General features: G+C 49.9%; 1 protein-coding gene across 18 annotated transcripts in view; it reads left to right on the top strand.

The window, feature by feature from the left end:
* The window catches only part of Eph (Eph receptor tyrosine kinase), a 92,053-nt gene that overhangs the window by 19,207 nt on the left and 50,975 nt on the right, over positions 1-21,871 (top strand). For all 18 annotated transcript variants that reach the window (XM_069127342.1, XM_069127357.1, XM_069127360.1 and 15 more), the window contains exon 2: positions 11,164-12,179. In XM_069127342.1, the coding sequence (XP_068983443.1) occupies positions 12,050-12,179 (130 nt within the window). In that variant the 5' untranslated portion in view covers positions 11,164-12,049. The remainder of the gene's footprint in view (positions 1-11,163; positions 12,180-21,871) is intronic.

Raw genomic sequence — 21,871 nt, 5'->3', positions numbered from 1 at the left:
GGCGTCGAGACGCTGATGGTAGCATCGTAATTCCGACCACGTATGTTTCGTGCACCGCGTCTTCTCCCGCTGTCTACGTGTTTTTCCAGAAAATGACATAACGCGCACCATGCTATAGTTATTAGCTGCAGATGAATACGCGGAAACGACCCTGACGGGATTACGTGCCTCCGAATACAACGATGAAAATTATATCCACAAAGTACACGCTGTGTATATCAGCAAATTTATACATTGTATCCGACTTGGAAAAAAGATACGCAGCTCGCGTTATCATCGTCGACAGACTTCACCGGAATAACGATCGTTAGCGTGAAATTCTGCCAAGTCCGTATAGGCGGTGCACCGTCTCGCTGAAAAACGAAACGATCGTTCGTTCGTTCGTTCGTTGGTTCGTCACCGCGACCATCGTACCTTCGAGTCGATTCAAAACCTTCGACGACTTTTGGATACGTCGAGAGCGTTCCGAGTCGCTTGGAAGTTGAGACTCGACCGACCAACTGACGCGTTGTTTGAGAAACGACGAATCGATGACGAGTGAAAGTTTGCCTCCATCGGAACACACGTTCGACGCGCAATCTTGCCGGCAACGGTATCTTATCTAGCTGGAGGTGAAAGTCTTCCCGGGTCTACGCTTAATTGAAAACCAAAAGGCCTTCAAAAGCAATCGCTGTAGGATATCCTTCTACGATCGCTTTACGCCTGGCACATTCTCGCGAACGTGTATTCTCTCCTTCTCATTCCCGGAGGATTAATCATCTATTCACGAGCGTGCAACGGCTTTGTCCTTCGGCGACAAAGTCTTGCCTGTATTCTCGCAATTGTCGACCTAGAAACAACCACCGCTGGCTTACGGTATATCAGGATGCGCTCGTCTCTCAAGAATTCCACCTCGTCGTATTTTTCTTTCGCGATTTTCTAGGCTTCGCGCTCGTAGCGGCGTATCTATCGCGAGTCGCTCGATAAACAGCGATTCTTTTCAACTATGCGTGTTCGAATGGGAAGAAACGATCAACCGGAACGATTTGTAGCCCTCGTCGGCTGAAGAGTATATTTAAAAAGAACGTGAGCGTGTGTAGCAACGTTGTCACCGAGGATGATGGTACACAGGTTCTTCTTTGTCTCCGTTCGACCGCACTCGACCCCTTCGCTCGTTCGCCTTGGTGCCCCACGCCGGAAACGCGTCGGTAGATTCCACGAGAAACTATGGAATACGCGGGGAAATAGGCAAGTCCGGGGACGGTGGTTTTTGCGAGGCAATCGTCGAGAGATAAATTGCTACGGGGGAGCAGGCGAAGGAGGAAGAGAAGAAAGAGGCGGAGTATGTATATGGTGTCAGGTGCGTGCCACCTAAAGCGACGTAGGCCAACTTGACCTCGACGTAACCATTACCGGAGAGTGTACGACTAATGAACGGTTGCTCGTTAATGGGACGATTCCCCCATTGTGGATCGGTGGTCGAGCGGGCCGTTGCATGGGGCTGCGGGCGGAAACCCCATGCTGCCTTTGCTTCCTCTGGGATGAGTTTGACGCACGGATAGTCCGTGGGAGCCCCTTTACGATACGCCAATCTCTGCGTTCCCTCTGTCGCATCGTGGACACTTGGGTGTCGTTTGCTGAAAACATCCTCCGATCGTTGCCGAACGATCTCGTTGTTGCTCTCCCGTCTGGCGCTCGTCCACGTGATCGTCGAAGGGTGCTCGTTTCGAGGTATACGTATATCTATCTGCTGGCCATCGCGGTAGATCGAGATAGTTGGTTGGCCGATCGTCGAAAACGTAAGCGTCATTATCGTTCTCTCTGCCCTTTGTTTCACCCCGGGTGCCCCGGTTCAATTTTGCCGCGCATATTTGCACAAAGTTGCTTTATCGACCGCGGGCTTTGAGAAGTTCCTACTGCCGCCGCTATTCGAAATGAATTTTTATTGAAAAACGAGAATACGAACGGGCATTTGCATCGCTGTTTCATCGCCGGCTGTATTAAAATTCAGCGAGTCGAACTGGCGAGTCCCTTTGTCAATGGCAGGGGCAGGGGGTGGGCTATCGCGTAGAAAATTCATCCGGAGAAATATTCCGTATTCGATCGAGTTTTTTTTTTTTTACAAAAATCCGATGCTCGAATAGACGATCGCTCCGTTTAAGGAGATCATTGCGAAGATTATCCGGACCATCTCGATTCCTACACGGAACCTCCGGTCCCTTTGTAATTCTCTCGGGCGACATAGCTGTCCATCGTCGATCTCCTGGGAAAGCGAGAAGAAGAAGGCGCACAGGGACGGCGGAGGGTTGAAAATATCCGGCGTCTCGCCTCTATACGACAGCAGCTCGGAGCTCGAGCTATCCTCGTTTAGAAGGAGAGCGATGTATCTATGCGGTCAACGAAATACACGCTGAATCCCAAAGGGATTCCGGGAAAACATGGAGCGCAGGGATCGCTCCATATGTCACGGGACGACGCTACCCTAATGTCAGAACGCTACCGCTCTGTTGCGTCTGATCTGCGCAAAAATGCAGGGACATGTAGGACGTTGAACGTGTACACACGGACACACGAAAGTCCGACGTGGGCAAAGAAAAAGACGGATGAGATAATCCGGAAACGATGACTGGAATTCCAGAACGAATAGCCGTAGCTTCCCTTTTCCACGAGATTCTTTCTCACCGACTCGGACGACAACGAAAGAACGAAGAAGAGGCGAAGGACAAGAAATTCGATGGTTTCTGCGGCGGGAATAATTTGGATCGCGCGACTGTTACGGTAGACGAGGTTGATAACGGTCCGGGGTGGAAAACAGAAATACCGTCTGTTGGAGAATAATTTCGTTTCGAGCAACTCCGACGACAGAGGACGAGACGAGACCGACAAAAGCTCGAAACTTTCCAGTCGAGAACTTTCGTTTGCCTGTACTTATTGGATAAAGTAAGTACGCCTCGCTTCGTGGAGGCAAACGCGCGTAGACAACCTCCGCTCTCCCACTTGATCCTTTGTTAGATGCAATTTAACTTTAAACATTAACATTCCTGGTAATTAAAAAGCGTGGGATAGACTCGCTTTATCGACGGGATGATGAGCTTCGCCGGTAAACTTTAGCAGAAGTTCATGGAGAGATTCGGTTTACGTTTATAGCGGCCTTTGCTATATACCTATGTAGTTAAACATATAGGGTGTCTTGTAGCTGCCATAACATAGAAAGAGGAACGGCGGATGAGTGTGTAGAAGAAAGTTCTGTTTCTCAGCGCTCGATAACGTACCAAATCGCCGGAAACGCGTTGCAGGCTTTTCGTCGTAAAATTGCCTACGAATTTTCGTTGCCGTCAATCTCGATTCGATCGATCTTTCAGATTTACGCGTGTTTCGACATATTTCGTCGCGTAGAATAATTCTCCTCTCTCCTGTCGCATCGATTTTCTAAATCAAAGCGTTCCATCTTGTTTGACAGAGGCCGAAACATATTAAATGACGCGCTTCTTATATCTACTCGAATATCAGAAACGCGGCTAGCGTCTATCCAAGTTTTTCCCGAGCCGGTACAATCGTTTCCGTGGTATTCTTCGGATTCTCGCTGTTTCCGCCAACTGTGTCCATCCTACTTGGAACGGAGACACACTGCTGGCAGATAATCTGTCGTGTCGCGATAAATATCCCTGAATGAATGGCCAGCTTCTGAAACATCAGGAATTTCGGTAATAAAGCAACGGAATAGGAAGCGCGGAGAAGACAGTTGCAGCGGTGCGAACAAATCTGGAAAAAACCAACGAGAAAGGAATTGTAGTTGTAAAAAAAGCTGCTTGAGAACGGTGGAAAAAGGAACGGCAGCGTCGAAAGAGAAAGCTGGAGAACGATAAAGGAAATAAAGCTGCGCAGATAAAACAAACACCAGCGAAGCACAAAAAAGGAATTGCAGCAGTAAAAAAGCAGTGCGGATCTAAAAAAGAATTCCAGCTATAAAAGGAATAGCGAAAGGACGGTAAAAACTCGGATTCCAGAAATCAAACAAACAACGCAAGAACGAAATTCGAGCAATAAAAACAGCGGCGAAGAGACAGGAAAAATGGAATAAAGAGAAGCGATAAAAAAAAGATCACGACGCTATGATACTAGCCGAAAAAGTATCGATAAAAGAGAATTGTATTGGGAATGTTAAATAAAACGGCGGCGATGGGTAAAAAGAAGAACAAGAAAGCGAGAAAATATTGAAACAAAGAACCGAGATTAACTCGATGGATGTTGCGCGTTTGGCAGATTTCTACGATCTTGCTGTATCGTCTAAATCAGCAACGGGTATAGATTTCGATGAGAAAAAAATCGACGGACGAACGACGACGGCGTCGGTGTAGATCGGAGAAAGGAAAGGAACGAGTTTCGCCGAGTTATCGTCGCTGCCGTTGTTCGCGTACGTCATTCGATGTTCTAAGAGGATTAAAATTCGATCTCGCTGGCGTCGTTATCGTTAGCCCCCTGGTATTATTAACGTTTAGCCGTTAAAAAACATCCGACCGGCGATAAACGGTTATAACGAGGCGGTGCGAACTGCTCGGGGTGGTCCAGGGAGCTCGGTATTCGAGGAAGTTATCCTATCGTTCCAAATATAGTACAAAAGATCCGCGAGGTTGAATGCCGCGAGGAAAAAAGAAGGAAAAGAAGAAAGATAACTGGAGCGAGAGGAAACGAAAGCCATATGGCCCTCTCTCGACGCGGAGCGTGCCTATGTGGTGTCTAGGAAAGAAACGCGGTGGTGGCTGTTCCGCGGAAGGAGGGAAGTTTGGGCAACCCTCCGTGAAATATGGAGCTGCTAGGCCTCGGCAAGGAAAGTTACGAGGCACGCGAGACTCTCTCCACCGAGAGCGTTATTGCCGCAAAAGACACGAGTATATCACCCACGCTATTCCTACCTTCTTCCTCGTCTCTTTTCCGATGGAAAACGCGTTCCCGGCATTTAACGCGACCCCGAAGCGCGAACGACGAACAGCTTATCGTCCAGATTAGAGACGTATAAATTACGACCGCTGTTACGAACGCCCGATTCCACGTTGCACCGACATCGCTTTCTCTTCCTAGTTTTCCCTCTTTTCCCTCTTTTTCCTCCTTTTCGAAATAGGGGGCGAAATCCTCCTAGCCACGAACGAATCACGAACCAGACCACTAATGGTCGAACTATTTTGACGCATGCGATCACTCTGCGACGCGTTTGTCACCGCGACAGGATAAGAGAAACGTGGATTACCATTAGCATATCACCTGCACCGGTGCAGTAGGTACTCTTCTTCGTTGCTTTTGCTTTTTCTTTCGTTTCCTTTCGTTTCGTTTCGTCTCGTCTCGTCTCGTCTCGTCTCGTCTCGTCTCGTCTCGTCTCGTTTCGTTTCGTTTCGTTTCGTTTCGTTTCGTTTCGTTTCTTTGGGAGGAGAGGGCCGGCGGTACACCGGCGAAAATTTGCTAACAGCATGTTCGTCGTACCGAACAAGTTTGTTCGCTTCCTTCCGAGATGAAAAAGGGGGGGGGAGCAGGTCCACGAAACTTCTTAGGATCGCGTGACTGATCACTGATGGACTTGACAAGGGTAGAGGACGCCATTAGCTTTATCATCGACTCTAGCTCGGAATTTCGCCTCTCCTTCCATTACGCGTTTTACCGTTACACCGAATTCTGATAGTTTGACAAATTCGTCGCTTCTCTTTCTTCTTTCGTTCGATAGCGAATCTAGAATCGAGAGTAGACGCGTTAAGCGTCTACTTCCTGTGCGTGAACCCAACTATTTCACAGCTACACGCGTTCGTGGCAAGTTCCGCGTGCACTGGCAATTTTCGCTATCTCCGATAATCGCTGGACAGAGGGAGAAGGAACGAGAAACGGGAAGTTTAATTTTCACGTAGTCGGTAGATCGGGGAGAAAAAGGTGTTGCGCAACTGGTTCAAGTTCTTAAAAGGTATATATTTGCAAATACGACGTACGAGTCGATAGTTGGCAACGCGCTAACTAAAGAAAAACGAAACAAAAGAAGTCTCCAGTCGATTACGCTGACTGCGCCTCGCGAGATTTGCTTAGCTCAAAGTTATAATTATCGTACGGCTCGATATAACGCTCCATCGGCTCTAATGACTCGTACGTTCTTAATTAAGCTCGAAGGCAAATCGAACCTTCGTTTGGACTTGAGACTCGGTCGCTGCAGCTCGGTTCGCGCAGTTCGCGCAGTTCGCGCGACTTACTTTCACCTGGTGGAAACGACCGCGTGTACTCGCTTGCGAAATCACCGCGGGGTTCTCCGCATCGATAGCGAGCCTCTATTTCCACTCGCGAGAAGAAACGTATATAGCGCACGCGGACGGCTAATACGGAATTATTGCACGAGTTAAAACGCGCACGGCCGTGTATCGTGGGAAATTTCGTGTTTCCGTTGATTAGTTGGCAACCTATGAACGTTTCACTGTCGCGATTGATCAGCCACGTGAAGCTATTGTTGCGGTGCACGCGTGTTCCGACCAACTGTCGTTTTCACGAACGACACGCATCCCAAGACAGAGACGCATACGCTCGTAAGGATCTACGAAAGTATTCGAAGAACGCTTCCAGGACACGTTTTACGAGTGCGAAAGCAAGCGCGTTACGCGAAACGTTTTGAAATTTCGTTAGCTTATTTCGTTAGTTAGAAAATTCTATATATCAGACTCGACTATCGTAGTCGATGATATTCGTATCGACGAAATTTGAAGGAAATTTAACGATATACGGGAAAGTTACAAGAGACGCGTTCGTTCGCATTAGCGCGAGTTGCCGAAGGCCGGCAAACCGGTGCATTTTCGCGAGTGAAACAAAAAGTATGGAGGGCATTTCGACGAAGCCGCGCGATCACAGCCACCGTCGACATTATCGTTTTTAATTACGGCCACCACTGGGGAAAAAGGGAAGCCCCGAGGAGCGGCACGAATTACAGCTAGCGCCGAGACGTCAAAAAAATTCTATTATTCTCGATTCGCCGTCCTACTCGTTCCTTCTTAGGAAACGAGGCGAACTTGGCAGAAATAAGAGAAATACGAAGAACGGGGAACGTTCTATATTCAAAGGGTTGTTTTTTCAAATTCGTGCCACCGTCGACCAACCGCGGCAAAATCCGACAACAAGGTCTCGACGAAATCCTTGGAAAATAAATCTAACCACCGCGTTCTCTTTCTGCCTCTCCTTATCCAAGCGACCTTATTCTTTTCTTTTTTTTCTGCCCCCCTTTCTCGTATTTGGCCGAGATCTTCTTAAATTCATCGGAAACAGAATTTGTCTCGCCGACGTCTTTTGCGGTTTGCCATTCGCGACATCGAACAGCGACGAAAGAAAAAGTTAGGGCAGAAAAATACCGGGTTGGGTTGGCAGCGACGTGGCGCCCGGAGACTTTCGGAAAAATAAAAGTAAGCGTCGTCCAGAGTGGCGATCGCCCAAGGTATAATAATTTCGGAGAACTTTCTCTCCTCCCTCATCTTTCGCTCTATATATTTTTCTTCTCGCTCGTCCCCGAGATATACGTCTTTCCTTTGTTACGTTTACGAGTCTCCTCGGATCCGAAGTAAAATCTCCACCCTGTGCCACGCTTCCATCCTCCCCTGTTCTTTGCTCCACCCCTTTCCCCCGCCCCTTCCTTGCTTACCGTTCGTCTCTGCAGAGTGCAGCCGTGAAATAAATCCGTATATTCCGGAGGGTCTTAAATTCAACCGGAAATAGAATTTGTCCCGAGGCGGTCGCGGAAGCCAATGGCGCGAGGAGAGGCCCGCAAAGAAACTCGAGGAAAGAAAGAGGAAACTCGAAGAAATCGAGAGGCAGAGAAAAAGCAGAGCCCATCGGGGGAACCCGTAAGGTCGCGCGAAACAGTAGGAGAAATAGGAAGCTCGCGCGCGTTGACTTTCTTTCCGAAACGTCATCGCCGAGAGAAAGAAATACCGGGGGGTTGAAACGAGTCTGGCAGGATTCACGATCGGTGATCGAAAAGGTTGAAATATTCGCGTTGTACTTTACGAGCAAACGTAAACGGGTAAACGAAATGACCCCGCGTAGCGATGAAGCGTCATCATAGAAGGTACGAAAGAGTCGGGATTTCAGGACGAAAGTTTCAAATATCGATGGTTACGTCTCTCGTTCGTCCGTTTCACCCTGGTAAAAGTTCAAAGGACGTTTTATAATACTCTGGCCGAGAACGTCGAGAAGAAGTGCTCGTTAGAAGCAGCGGCGAACGTCGTCGTGTAGCCTACGGTTGCACCTGTTCGAGTACTATTAGAGACGGCTTAAAATTTTCACGAACCTCTCGAGAGGCAGGCTTCTCTCGGATGCCGAAATCTGCAATTTGGCGGGTTCCATCGTAAGCAGGTACTTGGAAAGAAAGTGTACGTTGCAAGAGAATAGAAAAAGAAGGAGGCCTTTGCACGCTGAAGAAGGTGGCCAACCACCTCCGGAGTAGGCGAGATCCCGCTCCGCAGACGAGATCCTCCTCGTCGCGTTTACATCTGCTCCGAAGGAAGGAAAAGTAACGGAGAGAAAAAAAAGGGGGAAAAATGGGAAATCGTGGCTTATCAAAGGAAGGCTAGATACTCACCCCCCGTGAAAACTGCCGCCCTTCTCACAGGCTTCGCGCTCCTTCTCGAGCGCGATCTTCTCCTCGTCTCTCTCGAGACGCTGAGCTGTTTTCGGCAATTGCTACTGGGTCTTGTCAAAAAGTTGAAAGAGAGAGGCTGTTGAAAAGAGGCACTACGGGTTTCTAGCCCGGCCGTGGCTGGCAAGGACGACGAGAAGAGAGTATATAGAGGGCGAGAGAAGAGAGAGCGAACGAACGAGAGGCGGAGGAGGAGGAGGAGGAGGAGGAGGACATCTTAAATTTTTTACGAGGCCACTCGTGAGCAATGGCAACGGAAGAAGGCGGCAAGCACCACCGCGTAGACCTAGGAGGCGCTGTGCACAGCTACCAGCAGCGTTTCACCGAAGTCTGCAATTTCGCGGATGCATCTTGGCCGGTCTGGCTAGAGCAAGAGAACGCGAGGGAAGGAGGAGAAGGTCTTTGCCCGCTTTAGAAGAACTCCTAAAGCGCGCCTTCTACCTCCCCTTCTCCCTCGGCCCACCTTCCCACTCTCTACTATATTTTAGTACTCTAGAATTTCGTGCTTCCTCCAGCCCTCTGCCCAACCCTCGCCACCTCTTCGTTTTCGAACCCCCGACTCTTCTATACGGACCTCTCTATCTCCTCTTTCCTCCATTCCCTTCTCTTCTTTGCTCTTCTTTATTCCTCTTTATTCTTCTTCCCTCCCGTCTTTTGCATCCCTTCTATTCGCTTCTCTTTTCTCCTCTCTTTTCCCTTGTTCGTCTCTTTCCGTCGAAGAATAGCAGCGAGACGCCGTGCCGGCCAGACCTTGCGGCCTACCAGAGCGAACGAGATCAACTCGCAGCGAAAGCTTGGTCGAACGAAGACGCTCGATCTCTGTCGGTCGCGCGTTCTGTCTCGCGGTTCTACGTGTGCCCGAGAGAGGCGAGAGAGACGGATAAACGCATGGTATTGATCCTGAAACCCCTTGCTCCTCGACCCATCCTAGCTAGCACCCCTTCCGCTACATCGACGAACCCCAAAGTTGCGTTCACACACACACATACACACACACACACGCGCGCGCGCTCTTACTCGCTCGCTCGCCACTCTTCCTACCCTTTTCTTCCTGCTTTCGGCATTTCCTCCCTTTAGACTCGGCTAGATGACGGGTGCAACGAGTTACGCGAATTTCACCGAGCTTGGATGCGTGTTCAAGGTTGACCTTGAACTTGAAGTTACTCTCCAACCGTGTATGCACCGCGCTTTTGTCGCGCGGACGTTTCTCCTCTCCCACTTGTCCCTTTTTCCACGCGCATTTCCATCTCCCGTAGAACACCTTTTATCCCGGTAGTTATTCGATTCGAAGAACGATCGACACGCTCGAGCGTAGTAAGAGATCGTTACAAGGAAACGAAATAATAGTCGGCGATGCTAGAAGATAGAGGTCTTGGCCAAAGCTTCGCGAACTTGGAACACGCGGTCGTCCATATGCCGCGTATCGCGTCATTTGGCACGCTCCGAGAAATATCGCAGAAACAATGATCCCTGCAGAGTCATCGGACTTAACGGTACAGGTGCCAAACGGCCGTCGATCGTGGTCGTTAACGAACGAATCGGGGCTCGGGCCAATATTCGGTGGTCGATTTTCACGAGTCGTCGAAAACGTTCGATCGTACGGTGGGACGAGGGACGAACGATCGGTCACGTTTGCCACAAAAGAAGCTCGTTTCCACTCGATGAATCTCTGTATACGAGGGGGTACGAGTTTATTCGACTTTATTCGGTGTCGAGCGAGGGTGGAAGACTACTTGCAGCAGCCGGATGAAAGTAAACCACTCGGTAAAGCCGCGCAAGAGCGTCTCCGAAGTTTCCCGTTTGGCTCGGGGTTTAACTCGATCGAAGCCGCCTGTCGTTTTTAACCTTCGGAACGAAACTTTCTTACGACGATCGTTCGCCACCAAAGAAATTTATCGTCGGTCCGCCTCCTTTTATGTTTCGTATAGACGAAATCCCGTTTCGTGGTGTGAGCACCAAGTCACATTTTCCATATCTCACGTGGGAGAAATTTTCAAAGTGCCGCGATAAGCAAATCGCTGGTTTTCGAACGCCTGACTTCTACGTGCTTTGGCGCAGAACGTTCTTGCGCGTTGTAGTATCGTCGAACGCTACTTGCAGCTTTGCGCTCTTCTCTAGCGTCTAAGTAAAGGATGGTGTAAAAGCGCGACGTCCGTTCGAAAGCAGGTTCCGTAAATTTGTAAAGTTTTAGCGAGCCAGTGCGCCATTTAAAACCACCGAAGTAAGAAACAAAGAGACGAAAAGAGTCAGATACGAGGGATGGAAAGCGTATAAAACGGTATCCCACTAGTTGGACGGACTCGATCGTCGCGACCGCGGAGCACGGCCAAAAAACGACCGAGCCGTTGTTTCCATTTAGGGATGTCATTAGAGTGGCGCGCTTCGTATCTCGACGAAAGGAGATGGAAATAGAGTCAGCGGTCCGTGTTCGGTCGGTGGAGATATCAGAAAGAAGGTGGTAGAAGGGTAGAAACGACCGAATGGGGAAGGATATTTCGCGGATTTTAATTAATGCGGTTCATCTTTGTTTCTTTCAGACGAGCCAGCCCGTGGAGCGTGGAGCGCGCGTCTATGAGAAAATTCAGGCGTTGACGGGAAGAAGAGACGAAAACCAGGAGGAGAAAAGTACAAAAAAGAAAGAAGAAGAAAAAAAATACAGAGAGGCAGAGGAAAGAGGAAATGCGACGAATCTCGGCTCGTCGTTAAGGGAAGCTGCCTTTTATAAGTGTGAGGAAAGGGGGGCGGGGGGGAAATCGAACGGGATATTCGCGGCAGTCGTGCAAGAGCGGCACCTGACTACTTCCGGTACGATCGCGAGTGGTAAATGCGGCCAAGTCCACGTCCGTCGTGTGTTTCGTGCAACCGAGAGCCTATCAATCGCGAAAAACCCCAGATCTTCTACAACGAGCTTTCAACGAGCGGCCTAATCGCTGTTAATGGCATAGAAGGTATTCGGTGGCGATCGTTTCTTTTTTCAAGAGAGAAGGAGGAAGAAAGTCGACTGGCGAGTACAGCGAGCGACAGTAACTCGTGGACGGACAATAACGAAGAGGAGGGTGAAGAGGAAGAAGGGGTGGTGCGCGCTTTATTCGAGAAGCGAAGCTACTTTTCGGAAGGGTAAGAAACGCCGGTGGGCTGCACGGCACATCTGGAAGGGTTGCGCGACCTGGAGCAGGAGCAAGAGGAAGAGGAGGCAGGAGGAGGAGGAGGAGGTGGAGGAGAAGGAGGAGGTGGTTGTAGCGTTGAAGCTGGAGGAGTCGGGAGGCTACGAGGGTGGTTGCACGTCGTCGTCGCGTGACGTGCGGAAAGAGCAGACGAAGCGTGGAGGAGGCATGAGGAGGAGAGAGTGACGACGCTGCCGGTGCTGCAGCCTCGCACAGATCGTGAGAGGACCGGCGGCCCCACGGTGGGGCTACGATAAGAATGGCCCCCTTCAATATGGCGGGCGTAGCAGGCCTTCTAGCCACCTGCGCCGCCGCTGCTGCTTCCGCTGCCCACCTTCTGCCGTTGCTGCTGTTGCTGATCTGCCCGCGAGGGACCCACGCGGAACAAGGTAACCCTCTGTTCTTCCCTTCTCTTCTCTTCTCTTCTCTTCTCTTTTCTCCTCTTCTCTTCTCTTCGATTCTCTTCCTTTCTATACAGGTTGATCCAAAGACGTGTATCGTCGCAGAGTACACTCGAGGAAAGTCGAGTCCCGATTTATTTTTGCGATCGATAGAATTTTGCATTGTCTTCTTGTACTGGAACTAGAGTTGCTCGAAACTTTTGCTATTTCTCGCTTTCTTTGACAAAGTTGACGGGAGTGCGCGAATTCTAAGAGCAAAGTTTATCGATCGTCGAGACGCTTAAAATCTCGAATATTCCAACATCGTCTGTCCATTGATGTTTTCTAAAAGAACGGCAGTGGAATCGAAGCTGTCACCGTCAAGGTTTAAACGACGAGAAAATGAACGGCACGAACTCATCGAACCGCTATCGAAATTATCGTAGTAGAGTTAAATTGCTAGAAACAGAGATTTCAAAACGATTGATAGCCATTTTGTCGTTCGATATTTTTCGATACGTCGGTTGAATCACCCTGTACAAAGTGTACTTTGCTCTATCTAAGGATCATAAAGCGAGATGATAGTCTAGGACGACACCTCGGGACACGATACGCGAATGCGATTGCTACTTCCTTCTGTATACTTAGCTAGATGCATCGATTAAGTTGTACGCCTGCCGCCAGACCTACCCCTCTCCCTATCGGCAACGATTGCGATAGAAAGTCTCCGACGATACAACGCACTGGTGTTTGAAATCGTTTTATGGACGACATAATTACTAGCTTCCTCGGACAACTCCGAGATACGTTGTCTATTTTTTTCTTCTTTTCGAAACGGCGACTAGAGGTCGACCGATAGATTCCTCGATACGACCACCGTCGATCGTTTGCTTGTAAATAAGTTAATTAACGTTGAAGCGACGGCAACTAATGGAATGTCGTTTATCCGGGAACGTTATTTCTCGACGTTGCTTCGACGCGCCTAAACGGCGTTACTTCGGCAGCTGTGTTGGTCGATCGGAATCTGTTCGAATCATCGGAAAGAAATTTTAGAAACGCGATTACCCTTTCGTAACGACGGAATGAGATTTTACCGTGTGTACGATACGAGAATCGACGCTTTACTACGCATCGTGCAGATTGGTCTGGTCTTTCCGTGGGTTTAGCGATTCGCGCAAATCGATATGCACCGATATGCACGCTCGGTTCCATCGAAGATGCAGGGAATCAACCTGGTGCGAGAGAACTTGCCCCATGTTAGCCAAGACTATGTAGAACCCTCGAACGTACGCGACTCGATCGGTATTCTCGTAGGTGGCCTGGCGCAGCGATATTTACCGAGAACTCGATCGATCTGTATCCTGTCGGATATTCGTTCGACCGAACTCGGCGGAGCTCGAACTCGAAGAACTGCGTCCCAAATTTTCCGCTAGATCGACCAAACGGGAAAATATCCGATGGTAACGATATTTTATAACGATAACAGCGCGTCCCTGTTTTAATCCTTTACGATTGACGATTCAAACCACGAAGACCCTTGGGATCGCTTTTAAACGATTCGAGTATGCCAAGTACGGACGTATCGTGATCTATAACCGCGGCAGAAATTTATTCGAGCGATAGGAACGAGGGCTTTTTAGGAAGGTTTCTCGGAGATGGTCGTGGTGAGCTATCCGGAACGTTTTCCATATTTATGCGGAAAGAAGCTGGCGCCGCAGGGTTTTCGATGGGTCCGTTTCTGCACCCCTTCATCCCTCTTTCGTCGGGAATAACGATAATTTCGTAATGTGGGCCAATCTTCCGAATTGCGGGATCGTTCGAGGTGCCGGTAGTTAGTGCTGCGGCATTAAAAGGGGATCATTTCGACGCGCTCTCTAGACAGGAAGGAAGGAGGCAAACGGTGGGCATATATAGACTCCTCTTCGAAATTGGCCGGCAAACTCAGCAGGGCCTGTTTACTCTACGTGAGCCGATTTCTAGATGAAGGGTCTTGGTGGCGTTTTTCGATGCGCGCTGTCTTTCTTCTCGACACCGATCGCTAAGAAGACCGCGTCTCTCTTCCCACCGATAGATTCTCGTCACGAACGTCCGTTACCGTTTTGAAAAACCCGAGCAAAACCGATATCGTCGAATTTTTCATCCTTTGTCCGCGTTGGAAATCTATATCGGTTTCGCGACTTTACGACTAGAAAGCGATATTTCGATATAAAGCGGCAAGAGACGGGAAGAACCTGTCGACGACAGTCTAGTCGAAGCTGGTAAACGTTGAAACGAACGACGATATCTTCGATATTCCAGCGACCTTCATCATTGATATTGTTACATTGATATCGTAACAAGCGAAGAGAACCTGAATTTCGAATCGTAAATCTACTCTGTTATAAAAAATGGCCAATGCCAAGTTGTTCCCTCGCGGTCCTGGAACGAAATCTCGATGGATCAATAAAAATTCCCGTCTTGGACGTATCGTTGTACGACTTTTACGGGACGCCCGCGGTGGATTTCGTGGCCGAGTACTTCTGCGGCAAGTTTTGATACCGCGATCGCCCGGGAGTTTCCTCGCTGCGATGAGAACTTTGGGCGTTTAATGGAACTTGTCAAGAATACGCATTCCCGGTGGACCGTGTCCGCGCAATGGAGACGGCTAACTTGATTTCCTTCGACCTGCGCGAAATCCGAGCTCCTTGTTACCCTTGCCTATTGGATATCTCGACTTCGTGCCTTGCTCTCCGCTTCTCCCGTTATATCTCTGAATTTCATTCTTCGACCGGATCCCCGAAAGGTCGACTACTCGTATTACAGTATCCGCTGGTCGACTCGTAAACACCGGGTCTCTTCGACGATAAACTTTGCGGCTAAGCGAATTTGTCGAGCCAGCAGCCTTCTAACCGATCTCACCGCAGACTCTCTCCGCCAGACACGGAGCCGATTTTCGAGAGGAATCCGATGGAAACGCGAAATCAGTTTTGGTGCGCGAGATCTGGACGCAGAGTCTCGGAGTCTTTGGTTCCTTCTATGAAATCGGGCGAACCCTCGGAGGGTTCGAACGGTATAACACGGTGGCTGAAATTCGATTACTTTCTGGAACGACGAGCAAGCCACTCGGTGTTCCACGGTTCGTTCGCTACGTGGACACGCTTAGAGCTCTATCACTTTGTCCTTCCACTCTCGAATCTGTCCTTTCGATTTCCCTTTAACAGTGGACCGTAACGGCGCCCGACCAAACTGACAGATCGGATCGTCTAATACGATTCCGTCCTACTCGTTCCGTTCGTGTACTCTGGTTATTCGACAGCCAAATAAAGACGGAAGTGCAACGTATCGTCCGCAAATTTGCCCGCGTATAGCAGCATGTGCCTGTGTTATCGCTTTCAAAGCACGAGACTCGTAACCGACACTCGACGTTTCCTTCGACGCGTTGAATCGCAAGTGGTCGGAAGCTCCGGTAGATTTTCCTCGCACGTGCCGCGACCAGGAAGAAGCAGAAGTAGTAGAAGAAGAAGAAGAAGAAGAAGAAGAAGAAGAAGAAGCGCGGTAGTTTGGGAAAAAATTGGTCGAATGTGGCAAGAGTCGCGACGTGTCGCGGTCAGGAGTCCAACGGACGCAGAAGCCGGTGGATGGCGGGCACGGTGACGGCGCGAACGGGAGCTGGTGCCGAAGCTGAGGCTGGAGCTGGAGCTGGAGCTGGAGCCGGAGCAGAAGCAGGAGCAACGGCAGGAGAAGTCTCGGGAGCAGGTCGAGCCACGAGGAGGCAGTCCTCTCTCGAACAAACCCGATTGCCTCCACGTAAAGGCAGAAAGACTCGTTCGAGCTGCGCCGAGCCTCTCCGCTGCTCCTTCCTCTTTCGGATCCCTCTTTCTCTCGATTCCCCCCGGCCCGGTCGGTCGGCCTCCTCTTCTCCTGCTTCGTCCCTGCCGGCTATATCCTCGTTTCTCTCTTATTCTTACTTCATCGGGGCCTTACGGTGAGTAAGAGACGCGGCAACGCCGCAGGAATGCCCGACCAGCCCACCGCGTGCATACCTGTACAGCCTACTACTCCGGTCCAGGTTCCAGCCGTGTACGAAGCCCGTGGCAGCATCCTATCGAGCTGACAAGGACAGACTGAAACTTGCCCCCTGCCGGTCGACCGACGAAGAGGCAGCCAGCAGGAACGCCGCAAAGAGAAAGCAAGACGGAGGAGAGCACGCTGGCTCTCCGATGCGTGTGCTGGCGCACCGTTTCTCTCCTTCTCTCCATCTTCCTTTTTCGCATTGGAGCGGAGTTTGCGTGTGCTCCGTCTTCCTCCGTGTGTCTCTTCTCACGGGAGAACGCCGCGCCGTACGTAGCTACGTGTGCCCGTTCCTGGCTTCGTGTCCTTTTGTACGCGCCTATGGTGCGCGCGTCCATACCCGCGGATCCGGCAACAGGAGCGACGAGGAGCACTTACGGTTTCGCCGGGTGTGTGCGTGCGTGCGCGCGCCAGGCAACGATCACACGGACGAATGTAGGCTACTCTCATTGACCGAGCCTCCGAGAGAAGTATCGCTGCCGAGGACCGAGATGGAAGCCGAGACAAAAGGAAGAAGGAGACGACAGAGTCGTGCGATCCGTGTTGGACGATCGAAACGATCCTTGGCGAGAAAACCGGCGCCTTCGGTTTACGCCGATTCTCCATCGAGTCCGCTGGAATTTTCGAAGCGATAGTACCGCAACCTTGTACAGTTACGTTAATCCAGAGGGAATCGAAACGTTTTGCAGACAGACTCGTCGCTTGCTTTTTCCACGCGTCCCGCGTTTCGTACTTCCTTCCGCGATATTTCTCTCTTCCGCCTGACACACACACGCGCGCATACACACGCGCTGTGATCCACGGACTCGATTTAAATTTTCGATATCTATCTCCGTGGCAGCGCAATATTCATCGTCGCATCGCCACCGGGTCACAAAGGTGCGGTATAACGGACCAGATTAAAAATCAATATTTCCCGCTGGAAACGCTTCGCTCGGGTCCGCGCCGCTCGGACATAACCGCCGCGTCCTTTGCTTTTAATGCCAATCTTATTCGGTTTCGGGGCAGCAATAGCGATCAGTTTTCGCCGCAGCTGCCGCAATCGCTCCGCCGATAAAAGCGAGTCATCATCGGTGGTCCCTTTGCGAGCTCTGCCGATCCTCTTTCCGCGACAACTCGATCCACAGGGGACAAATGGGTTCTTCAGCCGCGGAAAACGTCCGGAAAAAAAAGCCCAGCTAGACGTTGGAACAAACATCGTTCAACGAACCCCGAACGAATTCGAAATCCCGATATTCCCATGTATTGCTCAGTGTGGTTTAACTCTTTATCGTTGGATCGATCACGCGTCGGACTATCTCTCCGTTGTGCTCGGTATAGAGATCCGGTGAAAGTGCCGCTCCTTCGGCCAGTTTCTTACTTTTCCTACGTCCGCGTCACATTCGATCTTGGTTCATCGTAGTTCGACCCGAGGCTCGACGCTTTGACGAACACGCGTAGCGAGGTAGAAAATAACCAGCCGTTTATCGTCGAGATTTCTTACGCTCTTCGAATAGCGTAGAAATAATATTTCTAATCGAATTTATACCGCTCTTCTTGTTTCGTCTAGCGTTTATCCAGCATTTTCTTACGTTTCGAGATACGCTGTGAAACATTTGTATTTCTCTCGTTCTCCACCTTCCACGTAAAGTTGCATTGTACGGGCTTTAAAACTTTAATTTCCTTCGGCTTCGAAACGCTAGGTAGAACATCTTTGATCAAGAAGAGCAACGCAGCGTCGTATTTTCCATTCTTTTTTTGGCGACTCTCTTTTTCGACGACGTTGATCATCGCTCAACGATGGAAAAATTTCCGCGAAACGTCGTCGTTCGTCGAACGACGACCTGGCCTGGCGCGGAGGATGCGTGGTGTGGTTGCGGCGATTTCAGGTACTCGTAGGAAGGCAGATCGCGAGAGACTGTTAGGCGGGTCTGTAACGCGGCGAAAAAGACGCGCGATGCTGGGCGTGTGCGTAACCCGGCGCAAAACGAGCATGGCGCGAGACGAAACGCGATATGCACGCACCGGGAACACGAGTGAGCATAAATTTTAATCGCCAAGAAAAATCTCGAGCAAGGAGGGGGACGAGGAAAGAACGAGGTTGAATAAGGAAAGGAGGAGACGGGTATAGAGATATATAGAGAGGTTAGGTATGCCGGCGAGTAAAACGCCTGGAATAGCGGGGCTCCAAGTACGACAACGACGTGCATCGAGGAGCCCGTATTACGTGTTTCTCGCTTTCGAGCGCTGCCAACAGCCGGGATTTGCACGATCTTGGTCGTGAACTTTCTTCCGTCGACGGATCAAACGCGACCGCGGTCTCTTTTTACGAAAAATCGACGTTGCCTTAACTGGCACGTACTGGCACGTACGTACGTACGTTTGCGCCAAGTTGGTTTCTCTGCGGAAAGAAAGGAGAGCCAACGCCGTGTATTTAGATATTATTCGCCTGGATGGTATAATAGTTTCCACTTTGGGTAGGAGAAATTCGCGTAGAATCGAATGCACGTGTGTACGAGTGCGTGTATGTGTATGTAAATCCGAGAAGGAGAATATTTCAGCAGACGGACACCTCGATTCGGTGAGAAATAATACGGAAAAACGGAGAGAAATGGTCCCCCGAATGCAGCGTATATCCAAGTAGATATCGGTGCAACATTTTATACGTATTCTTCGTTGGTTCGCACCCCGTTTTCCGTCTCCGTTGCTCCCCTTTATCCAGTTTTGTCTCTCGGCCGCTTTTCTTCGATTTCTCTCCCCCGTAAAGTCTCTCGAGGCGTCGCGACGAGGGCGTGAGCGTCGGCTGGTTACATTTCCTAGCAGACCATTATTTCTCTCCTACACCCACGCCGTGCCCCGGCCTCACGGACGCATACACGCGCGAGAATCCACCGTAGAGGCACGCACACAGGTACACCGCATTTTCTCCCTTTTTACCCCTGCTACTACATTACCTTTTCCCGTGCAGAGAGTTAGGAGGGTGTCTCGCTGCATATTAATGAAAAAATTTGTGACTTCCCTCCGTCATCCAGCAGCCGCATCCGCGAAAAGAAGGCGGTGGAAGAGAAAGGGGGGAGGGGAACTTCTTTCTCTACCTGTGTACCAGACTGCGCCTATCCTCTTCTCTCCATCTCCCACGACTCTTGCGTTCGCAATAAACGAACACACCGTGCCCGTGGTCGTCTGGTCGTCTCGCGTGCACGCGTATTCCAAAATAAATTTCAACCAGACGGCGGCGAGGTTTCGCTCGCGCCGCACCTACTTCCATCGAATCCCGATACCGCTCGTCTGCCTAGATCGTATCGATTCTGTCCTCCGTTCGCAGAATTATCCTTTCTCGATTACGCTTTCCTCGATGACGTCTCGCTTCTTCGGCTCTAACGTTTCGGTTATCGTTGCAACCAGTGGACAGTTGCGACGAATCGAAAAGGTCGGCTTTGCTCGTGCGAAAAGCTCTCGAACTCGCGATGGTTTCTCTTAAAAGGAAAAATACGTTCTAATCGTGTTTGGATTCGGGGACGGTCGCGCAGTCGAAGCGTCTTGGACGGACGACACGTGTTTTCGAATAAGAACGGAAATACCTTGTATCTTTATCGTGTAGGGTCAAAGGCCGCGAAAAGTCGAAGGACACACAGGTGCCGGCGAACAGGAGGAGGCAAGTAGATAAGAAAATACTGGTGGAGAACAGACACTGCGTTTCCCGGTATACGTCAGAGCCAATAGAATTTTACGAGGCAAGATAACCCAGGGCTGTTTTTCGTCCCATTGTACCCGAAGGCCACCATTAATAATACAGGTAGTTCGAGGCCAGTGATAATATGGCAGACTGCTGTAGCGAAGGAATATGGGCAAAAGAGGGAGCGAGAGGGAAATGGTTGCGGAGAGAGATACGGACAAAGAGAGGGATGGAAAAGTGGTAAAAGGAAGGGCCCTAAATTTTCCCTTTTCCAAGATAAAGCGTTCCTTTCTTTCGTTTCTTGCCACCGTGACTCTGTCTTCTCGTTTCGTGGTCGGGATAGGTCTATTAGCTCTGCTGGTGGCTTTTACGACTAACCAACTACCGTTACTTTTGCTTTTCGTTCGAGTTTGCATCGGGTCGCTGCGGGGAAACGGAATTCCTTGCGACTTCCTTATTTTCCGCTGCTTGGAAGGCAAAGGGAACGCTCTCTCGGTCCGATTAACACGTTCATCGCGTATTTTTAGCTTCGTACGTATCAGGACGCTTGCGGAAAAGCAAAGTAAATCCGACGATTAATTGGAAAATCGTAAATCCGTTGAAAACAGTTTTCGTAATTTATGTACCTTTTATGTACCTACGAACATAACGATCTGTATGAATTACCGCTCTGTAATAGAATGGCAGTAGCGAATTTGTCTGCCTTGACGCGAAAGGACTCGTAACGTTTCTTCAAATAAATCTCTGTACGTAAACTTGGACCGAGAAACCGCACGTATCAACGACGAACTAGCGTAAAGGACGCGGCGGGGTAAAGTTTCTCGATGAGAAATCACTTTGCGAGATCCAACGATTCTCGTAACTTCCATATAATAACGGCGGAAGAAAGAAACGGAGTCGCAGAAAAATTAGCCAGTTTCCCAGGAAATAAGACGTTAAGAGAGATCGGCGAGAACGTAATAAGGCTGTACAAGGTTCGGGTTCGTTGAATAAATGGAATGCCCAGATCTGGTACACGAAGGTCTCGCGCTTTGAAACGAGTTTGATATCGTGTTCGTGTAGAGCGCAGGTGCGCTTCGATGTATTTCTAAGACGGCATAATGGATCCGCGTTTAGGAGCAAACGGCTACGTTTAAGGGTACACGTTGAACGTGGCAGAAGCGTTCGACTCCGAGCACCGAAGCGAATTTCCGCGACAAGCTCGCGCCGCGTATTTCTGCGAAACTTTTAACCTTTCCCGCTTTCGGAACGGAATAGGATTCCACGAGTACCATCGATCACACACGCATCTTCTGCTAAAAATTAATAACCACCCAAGAGAGTGGAGACTCTCCTTTAACGTGGTTTCGCGTACGTATAGCTTTTTTATCGTTGGCACGCTGACCGCGGATTACGCTACTATATTTATAGATGAGAGAACTCATGCATATATATATATATATACAGGCGGAGAACGATAGCATCTCGCGGATTATATTTTTCAATTATGATAATACCCGAGTGAACAGAGGATGGTCTCTGATCTCTCTCTCTCTCTCCTCTCTGGTCCTTGTCGTAGCCGCGTCGTCATTCGCGAATGGTAAACTGCAAATCTTGGTAATCCCCGTGAGATCGTAACAGCGGCGGCAGCTTGTGCAGCCTCGATTCGTCTTGTCGGTAGGTTCTGTCCGCGGTAATTATTTTTAATTCGGTCATCGGTAGACGAGCCATGGAAGAAGGTTATCGAATTAAGGCGCGATAGGAAGAGGATATATCTAGGGCGACGGGTCTCTCCCTCCGTGGGATTACGATCCGGACTTTTCTTCGGACGCACACGATGCGGCGATAGAGGTGGGGTAACGCATATAGAGGCTGAATGGTAAAACGAAATAAGTTATGCGCGCGGATGACTCAGGTTTCTCGTTATTTCGGATCGTGTCGTAAAATCTCGGGCTTAACAACACGCGCGGGACTGTACCCCGCCTCGTGCTTCGGAATTAAAAGATTCCTGACAGAA

Source organism: Bombus flavifrons, chromosome 14 (assembly GCF_040668555.2).
Source record: "Bombus flavifrons isolate JBK064 chromosome 14, iyBomFlav1_principal, whole genome shotgun sequence".
NCBI classification, from domain to species: Eukaryota; Metazoa; Arthropoda; class Insecta; order Hymenoptera; family Apidae; genus Bombus; species Bombus flavifrons.
Note: the sequence above shows the minus strand (reverse complement) of the source record. Positions and strands in the feature narration are given on the sequence as shown.